Source organism: Xyrauchen texanus, chromosome 29 (assembly GCF_025860055.1).
Source record: "Xyrauchen texanus isolate HMW12.3.18 chromosome 29, RBS_HiC_50CHRs, whole genome shotgun sequence".
Classification (NCBI taxonomy): Eukaryota; Metazoa; Chordata; class Actinopteri; order Cypriniformes; family Catostomidae; genus Xyrauchen; species Xyrauchen texanus.
The window spans coordinates 16250556-16273618 of NC_068304.1; the positions used below are offsets into that span (position 1 = coordinate 16250556).

General features: G+C 36.2%; 2 protein-coding genes across 2 annotated transcripts in view; one reads left to right on the top strand and one right to left on the bottom strand.

The window, feature by feature from the left end:
* The window catches only part of LOC127623253 (DNA topoisomerase I, mitochondrial-like), a 40176-nt gene extending 21419 nt beyond the window's left edge, over nt 1–18757 (top strand). The window contains exons 9-19 of the mRNA XM_052097617.1: nt 3347–3469; nt 3595–3782; nt 4022–4166; nt 6425–6568; nt 7597–7782; nt 11636–11704; nt 14890–15004; nt 17876–18003; nt 18130–18224; nt 18320–18469; nt 18590–18757. Coding sequence (XP_051953577.1) covers nt 3347–3469; nt 3595–3782; nt 4022–4166; nt 6425–6568; nt 7597–7782; nt 11636–11704; nt 14890–15004; nt 17876–18003; nt 18130–18224; nt 18320–18469; nt 18590–18692 — 1446 coding nt within the window. The 3' untranslated portion in view covers nt 18693–18757. The remainder of the gene's footprint in view (nt 1–3346; nt 3470–3594; nt 3783–4021; nt 4167–6424; nt 6569–7596; nt 7783–11635; nt 11705–14889; nt 15005–17875; nt 18004–18129; nt 18225–18319; nt 18470–18589) is intronic.
* An 897-nt stretch (nt 18758–19654) lies between these two features.
* LOC127623227 (heat shock factor-binding protein 1-like) lies at nt 19655–21907 on the bottom strand. Its single transcript, XM_052097566.1, has 4 exons — nt 21735–21907; nt 21272–21338; nt 20116–20239; nt 19655–19990 (listed from the first exon to the last, which is right to left on the bottom strand). The coding sequence occupies exons 1-3, from the start codon at nt 21777–21779 to the stop codon at nt 20121–20123; spliced, it is 231 nt and encodes a 76-aa protein (XP_051953526.1). The 5' UTR covers nt 21780–21907; the 3' UTR covers nt 19655–19990; nt 20116–20120.
* Between the last annotated feature and the right edge of the window lie 1156 nt (nt 21908–23063).

Consider the following 23063-nt stretch of genomic DNA (forward strand, 5'->3'; position numbering starts at 1 on the left):
CTTGTACTCTCAATCTTCCCTCTGCACTGGGCTCTGCTTCTTGGCTAATGGCCCAAGGGTGCTATTCATGGTCATGTGTGACAGGATTGGGAGATGGAGCCGGGGGGGGGCAGGTTAGATGAAATTGCTTGTGTGAGGTCCCACAGCGCTGGTCCTCTTCACCAGCCCCTGGAGTAGAGATTAGAGTGAATCAGTGTTAGTGTGACATTTAGCACAGCAGAAATGCAAGAATAAATCAAAACCAGATAAAGAAGTGTGAATGGCAGTCCTCGGAGCGGTGATCTCTCCCTCCGATACTTTTCCTTTTCTCTCTTTTTTGGTCCTCCTGTACTTTGGGGGAGGTAGTGATCAATACAGGTGAGGAGGTCTCCATTCTCTAGGGTTGTTTGAAATATCTATAGTGTCCTCTGATCTAGGCTGTATTGACGCATGTTTTTCATTTATTTATTATTATTATTATTATTATCATTTGTTTACAAATTATAATATTCAAGTTGAATGGGTTCCAAAAAATAACTGTGAATGAAAAGTGAGCTGATATCTTACAACTAAATTGAACAAAAAAAGATATCTGAATCCTTTGAACCTCTGGGGTCAATGGACGCGCATATTTCTGAAACACGTCACAAAAATGAACTGAAACTCCGCGAATACTTATCACACAAACATGAAACCTATGTCTAAAGAAAGCTAAAAATGTCTACTTTTAAATAAAACAATTCAAATTTAAAACTAATATTCTCCTGCAATGTAATCTGTATGAAACAAAGCGATGTGCAGTTTCTACTGGCTCAGCTAATTATCTCTAATGTGATCACATCCACCAGCAGAGTGTGCCATTCATACGATAATGTGCTGAGGCGATCAATGCAAATGTTAAACGCCCCCAATTGTTCCTTTAAAAACAAAGTTAATTCACTTTTCTGTGCATTTGAAAGACAGCACGATACACAAGTGAGAAAACTCCTGGATAGTGACAAAGAGTTAAAATTTTCCTCAGAAGAAGAGAGGGACTCCAATGACCATTTGTATTTTGAAGAGAGATTTGATCCAGACGAGGATACAATTTCGGATGAGCAAGTCATTTAGTTTTAATTGGTTGACATGCTATTTTATATAAACATGTACATATTTTACTGGTGAGACTGTTTCCAGACTTGCCAGCCAGGATTCAGAGTATTGAAATTTGAAATATGTCCTAATACGCAAGTTTTAGTTACATTTAAATGCTGTTTCGGCTAAAGCAGGTATTTCAATTGTATGCTGTATGATGTAAATATGATATGTATTATGATATAAAAATAATATGAAAGTTTAGATTATATTTTAATGTGTTTATGCTGCCTCATTATCATCAACAAAGCTTGTGCTTGCAAATGTGTTCAGAGTAAAATGCACTTTAAATATGCCCATATTAGAAAATCACCATCTTATAATGATTTCTGAAGGATCATGTGACACTGAAGACTGCAGTAATGATGCTGAAAATTCAGCTTTGATCACAAATTGCATTTTACATAATATTCAAATAGAAAACTGTTCTTTTAAATTGTAAAAAGAGTTCACAATATGTTTTTACTGTATTTTGGATCAAATAAATGCAGCCTTGGTGAGCAGAAGAGACTTCTTTTAACTGGTAGTGTAGAAAATTAAAACTTGATTTTGATCATTAAGTCTCTTTCTGTCACATTCCTCATTGATAGGCCCAGGGAAGGGGTCTTTTGTCTCCTCAGGTGTGAATTACAATCAATATTCATGATATTTCACGCCTCCTCGCATATGACCTTTCTAACACTAAAAGCGTCTTTAAGTTCAATTACTATATTGTTTTGTATGAATGAGTGATCAGGATGGTTTTCACATCATTTTGTAGCAAAAACTCTAGGCTACAAGATCCTGTTCTCAAAAGGCTTGTGGACAAATGTTTTAGTATGTGTTATATAGTCATATTTCAATAACTTAAATATTTTGTTTTTTCAAAAACCACGCATAAACATTATTTTCTCAAAAATACAAACATGTACACACGTTGCTCACATATTATTGTAGCCCAGTTTGTGATGAATACAGCGTTATCAGACTTTAGCCATTAATGTGTTTTTAAGCTACTAAAAAAAGCACAAATGTCAACTTCTCCAGGGCCCAAAACACCCTCAGGCCAAAGAGGGTTAAAGTCCAGATACAAGTGTAAAAAAAATTTGCCAAAAAAACAACTGCTTTTCTTCTGATGATATAATGGAATTACTGTTCAGTTTGCTGCAATATTATCCAGTATACTATGTGGTTAAAGTTTTTCTGAAGCTATACGTTTATATTGAAATAACGTGTAGTTAAGAGGTTTTTATTTCTTTACATATTAAAGAGTACACCCAATTAGTTCCACACAATAATGTAAAGATAGTCTAAACTGATTATGCAAACAAACACTGGTATCGGATCACTCGGTGGTATTGGTGTATCCCTAGTCGCAATCAACCTCAGGATATTTATCAGAAAACGTCTGTTATCCAATTTAATCATCCTCTTGCCAAACAATATAAAGAATGACACAATATTCCATCACGCACACACCAGGACTACAGGTATATTATTAATCTGTGCCAATAGTTGCTTTTTGGCACTATTGGTTATTGCTAAAAATCTATGCCGATAGTTCCCAATGTTTTATTTTTACCCTGATTTTTTTATTTATTATCATCAAACCTCATCTGGTGACTCTTCATCTGAAGAATTTATAGGCTATTAAAAGCTTAATTTGGTAAAAAATTACATAGAGAGCCTTGCAACAAAGCCATGGCTCTTTCATTTCAAAATACAAGTCCTTGGTGTATTTTGGGCTTGTTTATAGATAAAAGTCCCATATTATGCACCAAATCATAATTTAAATTATTATATTGTATTATTGGGGTGTTGGTTGCACAATAAACTGCTTTTGGGATTTTATTAATTTTGGACTCTTGTAGCCTCAATGTCTGTTCCCGTCATAGAAAGGAAAGAATAATATATATATATATATATATATATATATATATATATATATATATATATATATATATAAATATATAAATATATATATATATATAATATATTACATTCTATTTATCGTTTTTATAAAACTATAGGCCAACTAATCGGTTTTCTGCCTTTTCCACCATCTTAGTTATTGGTATCAGCAAAATCCACTATCGGTCGACTGCTAGTTAGGACATCTATGACATCTTTCCAAGAAGGACTGAAGCTGTTTTGAAGGCAGAATTTGTCGGTGATATTTATATATTGTTAGGTGTTTCTCCCTTTTTGTTCACCTTAAAGTAGCTACATCATGTATGAATGCTCTTATCTACAGGAGATGACTCTGGAAGAGAGACAGCTGATCATAGATCTGAACAAGTGTGATTTTGCAGAGCTCAATACCATGCACAAACAGAAGGTGGAAGCCAGGAAGAACATGACCAAAGAGGAGAAACTGGTGGGTGTCTTCCATAATATCTATAAGCTTCATAGAAATTAAGTACTTAATTGACGATGGACTCAAAATCGAACTGCCTTATGTTTGGTCATTCTTCACACTAGTGTTTCTGAATCGCTCTTCAGGTTAATAAAGAGGCAAATCAAAAGATCGTTGACGAGTATGGCTTCTGTGTGTTGGACCACCATCGTGAGCGCATTGGGAACTTCAAGATAGAACCTCCAGGGTTGTTCAGAGGCAGAGGAGATCACCCTAAACAAGGAATGCTGAAGAAGAGGATTCGTCCTGAAGATGTCATAATCAACTTCAGCAAGTGAGACTTCAGATAACAATCCAGTGTCAGCATAGTTTTTCAAGCTGTCAGCATTATTACATGGCACTATGACATGATTCCAAGGCTTAAGAAAAGCACATTATTAATATTTTTCATAGAATGTTGCATGCCACACTGTAACATAGACATCACATGCAATGTCAAGTGAGCATTGAAAACCATCTGGCTATAACCATTATTCTGTGATCAGAATTTTAAGATATTAATTTACCCAACAGGGACTCCCGTATCCCAGAACCCCCAGCTGGACACAGATGGAAGGAAGTTCGTCATGACAACACAGTAACATGGCTCGCTAGCTGGACGGAGAATGTACAAGGCAGCTGTAAATATGTGATGCTCAATGCCAACTCTAAACTTAAGGTAGATATGTTAAGTTAAAACTTGTTTGTTGCCCTCTCATTTCTATTTTCTTCCTCTCTTTATTTCTGTGTTTCTGAAGACATGGATTAAACCACTGGAGTCTTATATTACTTTTATGCTGACTTATTAAATTTTTGGAGCTTAAAAATGTTGGCAACCATTCACTTGCATTGTATGGACCAAGAGATCTAAGATATTCTTCTAAAAATCTGTGGTAAATGAGAGCATTTTCAGTGTTGGGTGTACCATTCCTTTAAGCTCAGTCGACAGCATTTGCGACATAGTATTGATTACCACAAACATTTATTTAGACTTGTCCCTCCTTTTCTTTAAAAAAAAAAAAAAAAAAGCATAAATCTGGGTTATATTGAGGCGCTTACAATGGAAGTGAAGTGAGGCCAATTGTTTAACATTAAAGTACTCCTTTTTAAAAGTATAACCACAAGACATAAACCGTGTGCGTGTAAACATGATTTTAGTGTGATAAAATCACTTGCTAACATTTTCTTTGTAAAGGTATATTGTTGTGGTTTTACATCTTTGTTGCTATGATGTAATGTCCAAAAAAAATCTAAAATGACTGTAAAAATTACAATTTAAACAACTTTATGGCTCAATGCATGATTTTTAACAGAAGAATTACTGTAAGTGCTTTCTGTGTTTAAACCATCCAAAAATGTACCCCATTCACTTCCATTGTAAGTGCCTCACTAGCATATTATTTTATCTGAGAAAAGGAGGGACGAGTCAATTTATTTTTTGTGGTAATCAACATTATGCCACAAATTCTGTTGATTGAGCTCAACTTGTATTGAACCCAGAATATTCCTTTAAAAAATTATTACCAAAGCATCTTTCTCCATTGACAGTAGCCCTGTCTTGTAAACATTTAGCAAGAAACATACAGTATATATACATTACATTTTTTTTATTATAATAAACTATTTATTTTACCACTGGCTGATTGTTTTGATGGGCTCTTAAAATAATAATATGGACTTATATTTATCCCTACGGACTTTTATGTTACAGCTTTGGATAGTCGCTAGTTAAGAGCTTGGGACTGAGCATTACTTTTATGAACATAATTGCGAGTTATTATGGCCCCATCAGCCTATCAACACTGTCAACATGTCAGTATGCAATTGTCCTGTGGCTCCAGAGCAGTTTGTTCCATGGCAAATGTTTCCTGAACTGACTTATCATGAGTGAAGATGGCATGCCGTTCCCTTATTTCCAGTGCGGCGTACACCAGCGGTGCAACTAAATTTGAGATGCTAATGGATAGCTCTCCTCTGGTATTCAAGACCTCTTTGTTTTCAATCCATCTTCACGTCCTCATCACCTCACTGCCGTCTGTCTCTGTTGCCTTTTTTAATAATAGATGTTATTTGATGTCGCATATTTGAATCTTGACCAATCAAACAGAGAAGACGTGTATTTATGCATTTTCACTCAGTTTTATCTCATTCGCATTCTCGTTCCACTCACTTCCTCTCTAATTAAATTAGGAAGCAAAGCAATACATTATCATGATGGACCTGTCTGCTTCCCGTCAGGCCTCCTTTCTCTCTTTTTTTTTTTGTGCTGGATTACTGAAAGCTAAGTTATTCTGCACTGTGTTTGTTGCTAAACTGTTGCTGTGGACATCTCATAGAGTAAGGGTTTTCATGCATAGGTCACACTGATATTGTTTTTAATTTATGCTTTAATGCTGTTATGCATTATAATTAGATATGGGGGATTTTCTTCATGTAGCAAGACTTCCTTAAAGATCCCTTGAAATCAAAATGTGTGTTTTGTGGCTTTTAGTCCATGTCTGTTAGCTTTGAGGTAGCTGTTAGTGTATTACTAAAAGTTGGCAAAAGAAATGCATAGCAGATATACACATTTAAAATTTGCAGTATAATTCTTCCAGGAAAATGAACCAAAAATATTGATTACTCATCTAATTTGCAGGTGTACATGTTTTTGTCCAATTAAGTGCTCTCGAGAATGAGTATTAGTAGAGCTCAGGTTGTGTAGATACCATGTTTAATTTGACACATCAAAATGAGGCTTTGAAAAATACTGAAGATATACAGGTTATTTTAAGGTCCTAGTATAGTATACCATCAAAGTAGCTTTAGTATCCCAATAGCTTTGGAAGAAGATGATACTTTGAAGATTGAGTTCATGATGTGTCAATCCGACTGCCTTATGTAAGGTAATTTGTTCGCTACCCAACTGTGCTATGTTGCTTTGTGTGCATCACAAAGGGTGAGAAGGATTGGGAGAAGTATGAGGTGGCTCGGAGACTGAAGACCTGCGTAAATGCAATCCGAACCCAGTACCAGGAGGACCTCAAGTCCAAACAGATGGGAACACGCCAGAGAGCCGTAGCCCTCTACTTTATTGACAAGGTTAGGCCTTACACTAAACTGACATAATTTGTCTACTTTCAGTACATTAGTGGGCTTTCAACCATAATGATGACTTTATATAAGAAAAGACCAAATAGTTGGAGTGTACCACCAGTCAATTCATGTCAATTAAGCTTCCTGTTGAGAATTAATTCTGTAGAAAGAGGAAATCACAAAGGATAGCATGCTGCATTTTTCTGAAGGATTTGTGTAGATTGTGCAGGTAACTCTTAAGGAGCTGTATAAATGTATTCTGTTGACAAGCATATTATACCATTTTTATTTCTAACATCTATTTATTTACATTTGGGTCAAAAAGTAGACTGAAGCATACAATATCCCCTTGGAACATTATCAAATCATGCTGGCATAACTTGGATAATTAGGTTTTGCACAGGCTTGTAGAGTCCTTGCCAACTCAAGTGTATGTTGTCATTGAAGCCAAATTAGAGCATACAAAATACTAAAAATTCTGACTTTGTAAAATTTTATGTTAATTTGTAATATGTAGAACACAGTTTCTATGCTGATACAGTAATATAATTTGTAGTAAAATATTTTTTTCACTTAGGAAAATAATGCAAAATGTATGTAAATGAAGGTGGTTCAGATAATCAGATTATGAGTTTTAATGATAATGTGATTTTAACATTATGAATACTGTTATTCAATCAAGAAGCATATTTTCCTTGGTTTCTGAAAGCACATACAGCTGTTTGCACTTTCAGTTCTTTGTGTGGAGAGACTGATTTAAAGTTTAAATCCGGTATCAAAGCTTTTGAGGTTGAAGTTGCGGCTCATGACCCTCTGGTGTCTGGGACAACATCCAAGTCCACTGGCACATCCAGACATATTCACACATGGTCGAAAGCTAAGCATTTTCTGTAAGGTGTGTGTGTGTGTGTGTGTGTGTGTGTGTGTGTGTGTGTGTGTGTGTGTGTGTGTGTGTGTGTGTGTGTGTGTGTGTGTGTGTGTGTGTGTGTGTGTGTGTGTGTGTGTGTGTGTGTGTGTGTGTGTGTGTGTTACAGCTGGCTCTGAGAGCAGGTAATGAAAAGGAAGAGGGTGAGACGGCAGACACTGTGGGTTGTTGCTCTCTGCGTGTGGAGCACATCACCTTACATGACATACTGGACGGCCAGAATTGTGTAGTGGAGTTCGACTTCCTGGGTAAAGATTGCATCCGCTATTACAACAAGGTTCCTGTGACCAAAAGGGTAAGACCTGTTAAAGAGAGATTTTGTGTTTAGCTGTCATAAGTGTTATGTCTGCAGCACCAAACAGAATTGCAAATTATTATTGTTTTTAACAAAAAGAGGATAGTGGATTTTGCCGATAAGATAACTAAGGTGGTGGAAAAGGCCAATAACACATTAATTGGCCAATAGTTATTAAAAATATTCATAGAATGTTTAAAAATATGTATTAGACTTTCCATACTATGATCGGCACAGGCTACAAGACTACAAAATGAATAAAATCTATAAAACTATAAATAAGCCTTAAACACACCAGGGACTCTTATTTTGAAATCACAGAGACTTGGCTCCTTGACAATGCTCTAGAGCAGTCATCGGCAAAATCTGTGCAGATAGTTGAGAGATATATATATATATATATATATATATATATATATATATATATATATATATATCTCCATTAGTTGAGTCTTTTATGTTATCTCTGTTTGATTGTGTAGACGAGGGCTGCACAAATAATCGAAAAAAATTATTATGATTACAATTACCACTGATGCAATGAACTAATCGTGAAAGAGTCAATTATAGCATTCCATTTAGATCTTCTCCCATTGTACCATTTATAATAATAATAATAATAAAAATATGAATATAAAATTAATAAGCCTATCAATAAAATATTAAGAAAAACATGTTTTTGGAAATGTAGCTTAAATGAAAAAAGTATAGTTTGGATGAATCGTTTGTGCTCTTCCACTTTTTTGTAATTTGCTTTGGAAAATGTAAATGCCCCACACAAATAAGTAATATGGAAATTATATTAATCAAAATTAATAATCGTGATTACAATATCAAAGGAAATGATGGACAATTGTGATTTTTGTCAGTTGTGCAGCCCTTGTTAACACTGCATACAATTGCATTGTAACTTGTAAGATTTGCATGCTGAATTGTGATTGGTCCTCTTTCGTGCATTTATTTGCATATTGGTTTGTGATTTGGTTATTTCTGTCTTAAATCTATCTATACTGCAAAGAGATTGAGATCACATTGTGTTGGTGCCGCAATCTCTGTGGAAAGCAAACAGGAAAAAAGACACGTACTGTTCTGAGTATAATAAGGGTAGTCTTAATCTGTTGATACGCACCCCCTTTTTGACCACAAACCATGAAAATGACATACCTGAACTTAAATGGTTGTATTTACTGGACCCTTTGGAGTAATTTTCTGGAGTAATTTTCAGAATGAATATATGTTGTTATTTTTTAAAGTTAGAGAAGCTGAAGTTTATAGTAATGGAAATATTTTGTGCTGAACATGTTTTTATAATCTAAAAAAACAGAAATGCAATGTTCTCAAAGCCACAAGTCTAAAGAAGTTACGTTTCAAATTTGAAGATGTTATAAAAACAAATGAGGTTCCTGCAAGCTTTTTCTCTCTAAAATCGCTGGAAGCATACAGAGTAAAATTAAGGCTCCGCCTTTCAAGACGACACAAAATCTGACTGCACTGCTTGGATATTATGAATTAAAACTATGCTGCATTTTTTAAAATAGACTTTAGAGACAGGCTCATTTTGTTTACGGGACTCTAATATATAAGATAATATACAGTTTTACAATATGAATGCTGCTCAGATTGCATAGTTTGTTGAAGAATGATGACGAAAGTTCATCTCATCTCAAAGGCGAGATCTCATGTAAACGATGGAGAATATATCAATATTTCTCAGATGGACAAAAAGTGCTATTGGATGTTTTTCAATGAACGCTTGACATGGACAATTGACCCAAGTGTGGCGAACTGGATTCATCTGGCGATCGCGTTTTCATAACAAAGGTATGAAGTCCCGTTTTCATTTGTACTCCTGGCACAAATAACTAAATTGCTGTTTCTGGAGCATTGCTATCGTGAAACAGAGATCGGATATCAATGTTAAACCCTTAGACATTTGAAAAGATTTATAATTTGTTTACATGAATTAAATTTATAGACGATAAATTATAAATGAATGTAAGCAGAGTGACGTCCCCACCGCATATGGGGAAATGTGTATCAACAGGTTTTAAGGTGGCTCTGATGCAGAATTTAATTTACTCAGAACCAAAGAGTTAAACCCTAAGCTTGGCTAACAATGTAATTATTTTGCTGCCTTGCAAGCTCTGGTATGGACCTTATTCAGAGTAGCATCATATTTCGTTTTTGTTGGGAATGAAAACTAAGGTGTTATGCATAGATTTAAAGTCTGTTTTATTTGGTGTTGATCGTGCACTAAAGAAACATTGAGAAAACATATTTGCCAAAAAAGAAAATTCAGTAAACAAACTTTAATGCGATCTATGAGCTATATACAGTGTGTGTCATTGAAGGGAGATTGTACTTCTATCCCTCACAGCTTCTTGATTCCTGAAAAAACAAAGATATAGCATATATGATGCTATTTTGAATAAGGTGTATTTCCTACACTAAATGCAGATCTACTTTAAAAGTGATGCAGAATATATATCAAGTAAAGCTAGAATGCTGTTCTAGAATCAGTTTTTGTCTCATATCCACATAAATAAGGTGATATTAACAAGACGCTGACCTGAAAACAGTGTGTTAAGTTACCTCATTAACATAAAATCTTAATTGATGATTATTATGTATGCAACTATGTGTAAGAGATTAGTTCCAACATGTGGTTATTGTTATAATAGCACGATTCATAACTGTAGAAAGTATTATGCATCCATACTGTTAACATTTAAGGCCATAAAGGTGGTCAAGTGACTCGTGCCAGAGGGGGTATGTGTGAATGTTTGCTTGCATAGGTTTCACAATGTAAATGAGAACATTTAAAAGAAGCTCATCAAATGAAAATTAATTAGTTTTTGAATATTTAGCAAGTTTATTTGGCGACAGGCGGGCTTCGTGGAAATGTCAGATATAATTGCGGGTGTCGTAAAAACCAACCCCCATTCTCTTGTCACACTGTTGCAGGGGTAATGAATAACAATTCAAGCCTTTGGACTGTTAGGTCACACGATCCTGAGCCATCCAAACAAATGTGATTTGGTTACTTAAAGGTTCATTTTCCCAATCTCCACAGCCCTTTCAGTAAGGAAATAAGTTATTTAAATGTATGTTATACTGGATATCATTTAGCCTCATCAAACTCACCATGTAGCACATATATTCTGTTAACGTAACCAAGTGTCAAACAAAATTGTTGTTTACCTTCCTTAAAAAAGGAACTGGAAACATCATCAGATTAATCATTAGTTAATCTATTGACATTCTTTATATTTTTTAGTCTTCATTTATATTTGATGGGTTTCACAAAGCACAATCAAAGTCTTTTTAAGGAACATGGAAGTACCACTGATTGGAAAATAACCCTTCTTAAAATGCTCTCTCTCTGTATAGTGTTTCTGTGTGTAATGTCAGGCAACTCTGGACATATTAGTGTGAATGTTGAATATGTGATCATGTTAAGTGTTGACAGATGGGCGAGGGTGAGAAAACTACACCATGTGATTATTGGACAGAGGAAGGTCAGCATATGAATCAGTCATTACTTTCACATGGCAGTGTTAAATCGGGGAAAAATAAAAATGATAATGTCTGTCATTAATTGGCGAGCGCTCCGTTTACTTATGCAGGCATTTGGCTCAAGAATAAATTGTTATTCAAATGTGACTGATTTAAAAGCATCACATCTGCTAACATTAATTAGTTCCATGCATATATTAGCTGGTTTATTTAGTAGGAGTGAAGGAAAACAGAACTTTGTGAAATGTCAAATATAATTGAGAGTGGCTCTCCCTCTTTCTCGCAACCTCTGTTCCATGCATATGATAAACAAGCTACTGTGTTTTCTCTGTTTTAGGTTTTCAAAAACCTCAAGCTTTTCATGGACAACAAGCAAGGAGGAGATGACATCTTTGATCGACTGAATGTGAGTGTAATTTTCTGAGACTGAGGCAGACAGTCATAGATTTTTCATTCTGAGCGCTAAGGTCCTCTGGAGACTTGCATCATAGTTTTTCTTTCTGGCTGCTGTTCTGGCTTAATTTTTGCAGCTGAAGGATTCTGACTCGTAGAACCTTCACTGAAGGAGAGAGCAAACTGTTTGTATGTGTGAGAGAGACAGTGACTGAGAGAGACGTGCCCCTTCTCTGGGGTCAGGTAGATAATGGTGGACCGCTATGGAGGGGGAATGTTAATCGCAGCTGTGGGCTCTTCTGATTGACACGGCAAAAGGCCAAGTGAAGGGGTGAACGAGGAAGAATGCGGCAGAGATTAATACTGGCCCTCTTCCTCCAAGTTCTGTAAATCTTATTACATGCCACGGTGCTTTAAAGCTTAAGTGTTGATGTGAGGGTGCATATGCAGTTTGGAAAAATAAATGTCCAAAACTTGGCCAAACCCTTAGTCCACCAAAAGCGGTTTTTGAATTAAAGTAAAACAAAAATCCTGCATGAATAAATTCTATATCTAAATGGATACTACTTTGTAAAGGTACTTGCTAAGGCATTTATCACATTGAACATGCCTTAGGGATTTTCTTTTAAAAACTCCTAACCTTAAAGGATTAGTTCACCCAAAAAAGAAAATTCAGTCATGGTTTACTCACCCCTGTGTTGTTATAACCACATATGTCTTTATTTTTCTCAACAAAGAGAAATGTTAAAAACATTTTGTGCTCAGTGATGTCATACAATGGCAGTTTATGGTGACCACCTTCAAAAGGTCGCCAAAGTATAATTCGAAGTCTAATAAATTATTCCGTGAGACTCATGATTGTTATGAAAGCATACGATGACCTTTGGTGAGCAACAAACCGAAATGAATGTATTATTTAATGAAATTGTTGACCGACTGTTACTCACCTCTGCGCGTTCATGAGTGCATGAGAGCTGCCGTTCACGCAGCCTCCCACTCGCGACATGGGGCATTCAAAACTTGTTTGTTTATCAAAAGACAGGTCCACCACAGCCATAGAAACAACAGCTACTCGCACACCAAAGAACCGAACTTACTAAATATGTCTGAGTTTGTAGTCGAAGAATAGATGCATTTCTATGCCCAGCCTCATTTATTTGAAACAACATGTTATTCAATCAAACCGAGGGATAGAGCAGGTGGGAATGTCTTTTCTCCATTCTGAAGGGGTGAGCATTTGTGACAGTCCTCTTGACTGAAGAGATCGATAGCTTTTAACCGGCTAGTGAGATGCATGCTTCAATAAACTGTTATGCGAGTTTTTGGATAGGTGCCAGTTCACAGTGCGTGGGGTTTCCCGCCACAATGCTTGAAAAATAAACCAAGTGATCGACAGAATTTACTGTCACTCATCACGGATGGTTGGGGCCAAAACACTGATTAGCATAGAAAATATACCTTTTATCATGTGTCGTCTGCCATTAGGGTAGGACACAGTGTGACTGTAGCTGACAAGTGAAAAAATTCCATAAACTTGCATTGAATGAGGGACCCAAACCACATTTGAAGGCAAGCTCTTTTGACCCGGATAGATGGCAACCTTTAAAAAAACCTTGCACGGTCAAGAAAGAAGAAAATGTAAAAGTCTAGTTGACTTCTATTGTTTCTAATATGATTATGTTGAGCCTTTGCCTAGCAGGTAATGCACGTTTAAACGTGATTTATGGTGACACATAAATGGGTGTTTCTTGTTCAAGTCTAGCTCATGTCAGTTCCCGATCTTGATTCACCCTGTGCCTGTCATTTCCTGTCCATCCTCACAATCCACATGCATATAATGGCTTAAAGGCCAAAATAATAAAAGCTAACTATAAGTACCATAGACTAACTGTAATTCCACCTTTAAACTTGTTTTATTATCAAAATGAACAATTCTTAATTTTGTAGGATCTAAAGGATATATTTCAGATTTAACTTGTTGTGAGTAAGAAACAGATAAAAATGTTAGTCCTTTCTTTACTCTAAATCTCCACTTTCACTTTTATATCTGCATGTCACATGTGGTGCCTGTTTAGTTTCACTTTCACATCTGAAAGTTAAAGTGGAGATTTAGAGTAATAATTACTTGAATATTGTTCTGTTTCTCACCCACACCTATAATATCGCTTCTGAAGATATAGATTAAACAACTATAGTCTTATGGATTCTGATTCCTTTATGTAATTTTTGGAGCTACAAAGGTCTAGTCACCATTCACTTGCATTGAACAGAGCTGAAATATTCTTCTAAAAATCTTAATTTGTGTTCTGCTGAAGAAAGAAAGTCATATACATCTGGGATGGCATGAAGATGAGTAAATTATGAGAGAATTACAATTTTTGGGTGAACTATCCCTTTAAGTTTTAGGGAACATTGTTCCATATCCACAATTGTGTCTCCAATTATAGCAAGATTAGAAACACATATAAATAACACACTTAATTGACCTCCTTTGTGTCATTGGTTGTCCTAACCCAATACAGGCCAACATGTCTAACATGCGGCAAGTGTTTTGCCATGTGTGCGTCATCAGATAGCAGCATGTGTGCTGAACATAGCAGCATATGACCTGCAAGGACACAGCTGGTGTCATTCACATTTAGTATTCTTAAAGAGATTACATTGAGCACCCCTTAGTATACAGCTGTGTGTAACCATACTTTTATAGCTTTTCCTTGGTCACCAAAAGCGAAGGCCCCAGTGTCTAAGTGAAGAAAAGGTGTTCATTTTGATATATTATAATATTTATTATTTACTTCAAGGAAAGTTTTGAAGGATTTTACATTCTGGAAGTTTTATGAGGTCTGATGTGGTGTACAGTGCACATGCCCCTTGTTTGCGTAGCTTGTATGCGAGCCCTTTTTAAGACACTCATCTTCTCTTGTAGATCTAGTGTTAGAGCCAGATTTAATGGATGTTTTCTTCATGTCTGGAACATACAGCCCACACCCCTGCACTCACAAATCCATTAAAGTTGTAATGAATGTCTGATATCTTTTGGGGGGGGGGGCTCATGGAAAACTTTTTTGGCCGTTTATTTCTTGACAAAGGCAACAGCACCATCTAGTGTCTTGCATTGAAGCTGAATAATAAAATGTGATGGTTTGTCTGTGTTTGTGTGAAAATGCTAATTTTAATGTCTTGTTTTTGTCTTCACAGACTCAATTGCTGAATAAACACCTTAGTTCTCTCATGCCAGGACTGACTGCAAAGGTTTTTAGGACATACAATGCCTCCATAACCCTGCAGCAACAACTAAAAGAACTCGGCAACAGTGAGCATCCTGTTTTTCTGCCTTCCCCTCTCTCTTACATGCTTTCCATTTTCAGCTCAAAGCAAAGTACAACATCCATTTATTTGCATTGAAACATCTGTTAAAATGTTGTTGGAATTTGATGCCAATATGGATTGCTGTCAGAGAATTCAAAATATCATTAGCACATTTTGGCAACTGAGTCCACAAGAACATATGGATATCATTAGCATGACAATCTATAGCACATATAATCCACAAAGCTGTCTACACTGTGCGAGCAACATAACTACTTGCGGAGCCCACTGCAGTTTAAAGTGACTGTTTGAGTCTACATTTTTGTTCATTGCTGAATATTGGTGTACAGAGTTTTGGACTCTCACAAATGCTCCATCAACAAAGCTGATTGGACACACACTGATGATAATGGTGTATCCTCAGTGGAAGTTCTGATTGTCGCTTTAATATGTCATGTCCGGTTAGGATGCGTTGTAATGGAAACATTTAAGTTTTTTCACATTGCTTGCAGTGTAGGTAAAGTGTTACACATTATCAGTTTTATGAAGTGTGTGTGTTTGCTCTAATGAGCCTGCTTTTATGTTTGTATCTGTGATGTCAGATCGCCATAGAGGAAATATGTTTTCTTCATCCACTACAAACCCTGATTAATTCAGCTCTGTGCGTGGCAAGGGCTAGCTCCTCAGGTGCTGTGTGTAAGTGCTGGATATGTTGGCTTGTACTTTACAAATGTTCACAATGAAGCCTGTTTAAGGTCCTTGAATTGTCTGCCTAAGCTGAAAATAGGCAGAATACACCTTTCAAACTAATTGAGGTCACTCAGGCAGCAGTCTGAGAGTGTTTTCAGTAGTATAGGTCACATTTTAAAATATCACAAACTAACATAAATTATGAACTTCGTGCAAAATTCTACATTTTTAAATGCTTTCTATTTATATGATCATAAATGGGAATGCCCTTTTTTTATACGCTATTTACTGGGTTTGCATGATGTCCTTGAAGTGCTTTAAGTGCTTGAATTAAGCTTTTAGAACTTAAGTACTGGAAGACCTGGAAATTGCCTTGTTTTGTAGAAAAGTGCTTGAAATTTCAATGGAACATTTCTTCAGTGTAATGTGTGTCCATCAAAGATTAGATCCATGCACTGCACTTTCATGGGATAATAAAGTGCAGCTATTCTGTACATCTGTCCCTTTCATTGTATAGAGTTTTTTTTAGGACATGTTCCATTTAAAGTACTTCTCTGCACCTGACCAGCCTGAATGTAGACAATGATTTTTGAAGGTTTATTTGTTTGTGATCTTTTCTTATAGAAAAAGGTATATGAGAAATGTTTGCATTTATAATGTGTTAGAGGACTTTATTTTGATGAGAATTGAGAATTTGCATTTTTTTCTGAAATTTTTTTTTCCTAAAACCTAAACCAATTTCTGTCATACTTTGTCATTCTAGTGTTGTTCACGATTCTATATAGCTTAATCTCAATTCGATATAACCTCGTATTGTACCAAATCATGAGAACTATATAGTCCCACCCATAACTTTTCAATATTTGTATTCTACATGTACTACTAGAATATGTTATGGGTGTATCTCACAAAGCCCATGAAGAACATGATAATCTAATTTCCCCCAAAGACAAAAAATTGAAATAAGAAACTATTATTATTATTATTATTATTATTATTCTAAATAAGGAATTTTCATTTAAAAAAAAAGCATATTTACTGTTTAAAAGTGCAATCAGTAACTTTTTGCTCAAGTCAATTTGGACTTACAGTGACACCTGGTGGTGTGGATGCAGCAACATTCAAAAATCTAAAGCTTTCAGTTACAGATGCCACTGTAGAATTTCACTATTTACAATCAGCCATGATTTATTTAATCCAAGAGTGAAAGTGTCCAATTACAAGACTTAAGTGAGTTGTATTCAGCTAGTCATGTGATTCTAAAATAACTGCCCCATAAGGGTGCCCCTCCCTATGTAGAATAAAACTGCTTTTATAAGGTTACTGATATGACTAGAGTCCTCATCTCATTTGAGTGCCTATGATTTTATATGATCATTTTTCAAAATTACAATTAATTTCTTTAGGAGTGAAACTTTTTTTAATTGGGAAAAATTTGAGGAAACCTTTGTTTGTATTTCTCCTGTATTGTGGAATTATTTTTTTTTTACGTATTCCCCACCCCCTTTCTTATCTAATGCAAAAAATAAAAACAAAATTGTCATTACCATACATATTAAACATTTTTAGTATTTAAACAGTCTGCGGTGCTGATTGTAGTAATAATAAAAAAAATGTATGTGTCCACATTGGAAGATTATTATTTCTGTATTCCAGTAATACAAATAATTTTCATTTTCTGCATGCTGGAAATTATTTTATTTATTCTCTTGATTTGGGGTAAAGTGTGACCCAGATTAAATATTTCACCCATAAATCTGTGCAATTCACCCATAAATGTGACATCTGCAGTCCTGCTCAATAGTTTCACCCCCTTACACTTTTTGAATGATATTTATAGTACTTCTAGAAGTAAACATGTAATTTCTTTATAGGAATGATTTTGATTAATAGAAAGTAGGACAGGATGTTCATGTCATACTGAGGTGATGGTAGCCTAGATGTTTAGAAATTAATTCTACTCGCACCGTTATTGTTTGAGGACAAAAAAAGGGCAGATTAATGTTTATTTTGTGTATTTACATGTTTTTATATTTTGTGACCCCTGGGGTGCAAAGGAGGGCATAATAGTTGTCAGTTTTAGGTTTACATTTACCCGTTACTGCAGATTCTTCACTACTCTTCCATCTCATCACTTCTCTGTCTCCCTCTATGTGTGAGTGTTTATGTGTCATTCTTTCTACAGTGACAGATAATGTGGCAGAGAAGTTGCTATCTTACAACAGGGCAAACCGTGCGGTTGCAATTCTATGTAACCATCAGCGGGCGGCGCCAAAGACCTTCGAACAATCCATGTCTAATCTGCAGACAAAGGTATGGAGATAAGAGTCTGAAACATTGTCTGAATAAAACATTTAAATAAATTGAATCAAGGGCTTGAATATGATCATATTGATTGAATTTGGGTGTTGAGATATTTAGGGTCTTTTACTCCATTAGATTGATGGTAAGAAAGAGCAACTGGCCCTGGCAAAGAAAGAGCTGAAGCAGGCCAAGAAAGAAGCCAAAGGGAGCTCAGACAACAAGCTGCTCACGTAAGTGTCTCATTCTAGGGCCCTTGGAATCCTCATGCAGAAATGTAAAGACTATTTCTTACACATGTTGAAGCATGCGTGTTTCCATTGTTCAGTTTGGTGGAGAGGAAGAAGAAAGCAGTGCAAAGATGTGAAGAACAGCTGCTGAGGATGGAGGTTCAGGCTATGGACAAAGAGGAGAACAAACAGATCGCCCTGAGCACCTCCAAACTTAACTACCTGGATCCACGCATCAGTGTGGCCTGGTGATGTCACGCTCAAACACACCTGACAAAACATCTTCCCAAATGAAAGATTTGTTAAAAACGGTTTTGATATGAAATGTGTGAATAGTGTTTCCTAACTCAATTGTTTTCTGTTCCTAGGTGTAAGAACATGGAGGTGCCACTTGATAAAATATACAACAAAACCCTAAGGGATAAGTTTGCTTGGGCTATCGACATGACCGAAGTTGACTTTATGTTCTAATTGTGGTTTGCTTAACCCCTAATTCATCCTAAAATGTTATTCAAAATCACAATTTAATTGAAACTGTTGGCTAAATGTATGTTGTATGGTCATATTGTTGGCACTTTTATATTTTTTATACTTTTTTTTTGTATTGTTTTATCAAATTCAGGTATTCAAGTTCATATATGGAAGTTCAATAAATGTTCATAAATCTGTCTTTATAATTTTTCATGTAAAGCACATAAAAAGCTTCAATTGTCCTCTAAGAAAATGCATGGGTACAATTTCACCTCATCAAAAAATAATCAAGAGGAAACAAATTAATCTCATTCCCAATAGTTGTAAAGATGCATAAACAAAAAGCCAGTACAATACATACTACCCATTAAAATAATAGTTTCTTTTTTGACATTATAATGATGAGCATGACAGAATTGTGGCTTTACAGTAGAGAATTAAAGGCAAAATGTGCTTGATTATCATGGAAATTATTTCACATTGCAAAACAACCTAAAATTATCTTTATGCAAAAATATATATTTTCCTTGTGATTTTGGGGTGAAATACAACCCAGGTATGTTATTGACAGATTTTGTTTAGCCCACAAAATAAGCTACCAGTGGTTATACATATACAGTTATACATATGTTACAGCAAATCTTTTTGTGCCTATTCCAAAATACAAAAAATTTATTTTAGCAGGATATCAAACTTGAGCTAAAGCTTTTATGTTCCACATCATGCACTAGACCTTTGATAGTGTTATGAGATTTCTGTTATAAAAGTTTCTTCATACCTAGTTTACGCATTGACCAAAGTCTGTAAAAATTTGTATAGAAGAATTTACCTTGTTAGTCTTCGCTTAAGTGTTTCAGATGTTACTTCAAAATATTTAAGCCTTGTTTGCTATTTTTCTAGATGAACGGGAACAACGGAGACGTAGTGGGGTTAAAAAAGGGCTGCATTAGGGGCCATTCCAGTAACAAGAGAGGAAACAGGTTTTATGAAACAACTTTTAATTCAACAAATTCATTTGAAAGGAAATGGTATTCGGTTGGCACTTGGGGTAGTGCTGTTATTACAGTAAAGCAGGTTTCTGTTCTACAGTTGAATGTCTAATCGTGAGTTAAAAAAATTATTTGCGATCCATTGCAGAAAAGGGAAAAAGTGTAGCATACAGTCACAATATTAGGACTGACTGTAATTATTTTTAAATATTAAAAAAAAGCATCACATCAATCAAAACATTTTAGTCACTATAAAGAAAATCTTGCTGCTCCTGAAGAGTGTGTATATATTTTATTTTACTCGGCATCCTGTGAAAGACAACATTAGGTCAGGGCACTGCATTTTACCACAATACTCCAGAATGGAATGCATTGACATTTAAAATGGGCTGAAATCGTAGTGCTTTAAAGAAATGTAAATTCAATAAGATTACCTCTACTAGGAGGTCTCTCCCTCTTTGACCTTATTCTCTCCTTCAATTTCTTCCACTCCTGCCTGAGTCATCAAGTCTGCTATATTCTTCTCCAGATCATCGATACGCGTGCTCATTTCATCAAGTGAGTCTTGTTAAGAAAGACATGGGAATGCTGTGCACCATCATTCAAAACATATGAACACGCTTTTCATTTCTGAAGCATTTTTGTAATTTTAGCTGGCCCACAAGCAAGTCACATTAAGCACCGTCTACATGTTTTTTTGTCATTGCTCCTGGAAGAGCCACTATTGGGGAACTTCATGTCATCGTGTGCTCTTCTGTCATTTTATGGTGATCAACAATACCTTATAAAGTAAAAGTCAGAATTCAGAAGGTTAATATCAAGTTTGACCTTAAGTTTGACCCTTTTTTTAAGTTTAAATTTTTTTATGTATTTTTACATAATCTGGCAGTTTTTTTTTTTAAACTGCATGGTGCATGGTTACAGCAACATCTGCTTAATAGTTTCTGATGGTAAGAATTGTATACTAACCTTCAGTCCAGCTGTATTTAATTTAAACTTTAACTAGGCAATTTTGTAAATCTGGCTACAGGGTGGAGGTAGGAGGATTATAATGTTGTGGTTCGGAAGCTAGGATTGTAAAAGCAAATGTTGCCATTTTCAATGCAGACTGAGTGACTTCTGATCAAGCCCAGGGGAAATCTATAGAAATTATGTATTTAAACAGTAAAATGTGTTAAAGGGCTAAGAGTACCACAGGCTTGTTGGTATTTGAAATCACTTTTGAATTAGTCAGCATATTTATTAAGCTTAATAGAAGACGTGTAGAATTATGGTGGTTCCGTGGTTGCATTTTCTGTGTTGGCCTGTCAGGGAGTTGGAGAGATGTGTCTCCTTTATGACAATGATGATGGTGGTGAAATAAGTTGATTTTCCCCCAAAGGTTAAAGCCTTGGAAAAGTTGCCAAGACCCCCTATCACCAATATATCCCTAAGCAGGGCACTTTACACTCAAATGCCCCAGGTGTGCTGTTAATGCAGGCACCTCTAAACATATATGATCTTAAATGAAAATCTGAGTCCTCTACCACCACTGAAGTCCCTTAAAGGCTCCTCATTCCTAAATCTATAACTATTAAGAGGGAAGGATATTTCTCCCGATGATCTGGTCTGACATGGTCTGGAACTTGTCCTGCATCTGCTGCAGCAAAGTCTGCACCTGTAAGAAAGAACATGCAGTTCTGTGCAGATGATCATGCATGAAGACCTGCCATTTAAACACCACCTAGTAAATGCTAAAATCTGACCAAAACGTTAAATTAAGTATAATCTATTAACAATTGTCATTAATGGAATAAATGCAGAGATTTGGCTTGATCAACTAGGTTACTGAATTGAATCTAGGCTAATTGAGTTTAACTGTTCCTTGCGTCATTCCGTATTGAAGAGAATAAACAGGCTTATATAACGCAATTCGATCATAATCTTATTAATTACTATTTAAAAGAGTGAAAAGAAAGCTGACGTCTGCGTCAAACCCGTCCAAACAGAGATGACAAACAAGCTTAGCATTAGCCTATTCTGACAAACACGGCTAATGTTTCCTTTAACTTACCACTGCTGTCAGATCCTGAACCGATTTGGGGTCTGTCTCTGCCATAGTTGTTTTTATAGATAGTTCTGTTTCAAAATAGGTTTATTCTTCTAATAAATGCTATTTCGAACCAGCTCTTCGCTTTACAAAATAATCCGCTGTTGGCGAAATCACGGAGTCGTGACAAATATCGCGTGGTTAAGAGAGGTCTCAATGCGAGGTTCCCACAGCTGCAGGCGCGCAAATCGACCTCAGGCGTGAGCCGACGCACAGCAACAGAGGAGCACTCACTCGACGAATATGCGCAGTCATCCACAGTTTTAAACCAGTTCCAGGTCGCTGTGTGAGAGGGTATCTCTTCTTTTTGTTGTTGACTGATTGTTCAATAACTGGATGCTTATTTGTTTTTAGCACCATTGCATCTGTTGTATGTACAGTAGTGGTAAAAATCACCAAATTGAGTAGGCTATGCTATGATGCAGTAGCGGATCCTGGCAAATGCGATATAGGCAGCTTCCTAAAGCGACAACTCTGGTACGGCACGACAGGGTACCAAACTGACTATTAGAATGCCAAGGATCTGCAAAGCTGTCATTGCTGCACATGGAGGATTATTTTATGATAAATTGTATTTATTTTTTCAAATTGTAATATAAATTTTTCACATTATTAATGCCCTTGGTGATTAAAAGTACCCATTTCTTTCCATAGGAGCAAAATCTGTACATTATCAGGGACACAGGGCTGTCACCTGAGGTTATCGAGACCATTCTTAGTGCTAGGGTTCCCTCTACCAGAAGAATCTACACCAATAAATGGGGTGTCTTCGAAAAGTGGTGCAGTTCACACGGTGCAGATCCAGTTAACTGCCAAATTGTTTCAGTTCTGGACTTTCTGCAGAAAAAACTGTCAGCAGGCATATGCCCCGCTATTCTCAGGGTTTATGTGGCCGCCATTTCGGCTTGCCACGCCTTGATGGACGGGGTGCCTTTGGGGAGGCATCCTCTACTCGCTCGCTTCATTCGTGGAGCCATGAGACTGAGGCCTCCTGTTAGGACCAGAACTCCTTCATAGGACTTAGCAATAGTCCTGGAGGGTCTGGTTGAGACCCCCTTTTGAACCGCTAGAGTCAGCGTCTGACAGACTTCTGACTCTCAAGATGGTCTTTCTTATGGCGATTACCTCTCTTAAGAGGATTGGGGATCTACAGGCTCTGTCTGTTTTGCCGGCCTGTTTAGAATTTGCCCCAGGTATGGCCAAAGCTATTCTGCATCCTCATCCTGACTTCCTTCCTAAGGTGCCTTTTTCGACACTACATCCTGTCACTCTGGAAGCCTTCTGCTCCCCGCC

Bases quoted from the DNA above. Each gene is read 5' to 3' on its own strand.
- LOC127623227 (XM_052097566.1), bottom strand. From the start codon at position 21,779: ATGGCAGAGACAGACCCCAAATCGGTTCAGGATCTGACAGCAGTG. The intron at 21,339-21,734 runs GTAAGTTAAAGG...TCTTTCTTACAG, and splicing joins TTCAGGATCTGACAGCAGTG to GTGCAGACTTTGCTGCAGCA. The intron at 20,240-21,271 runs ATATCCTTCCCT...AACAAGACTCAC, and splicing joins AGACCAGATCATCGGGAGAA to TTGATGAAATGAGCACGCGT.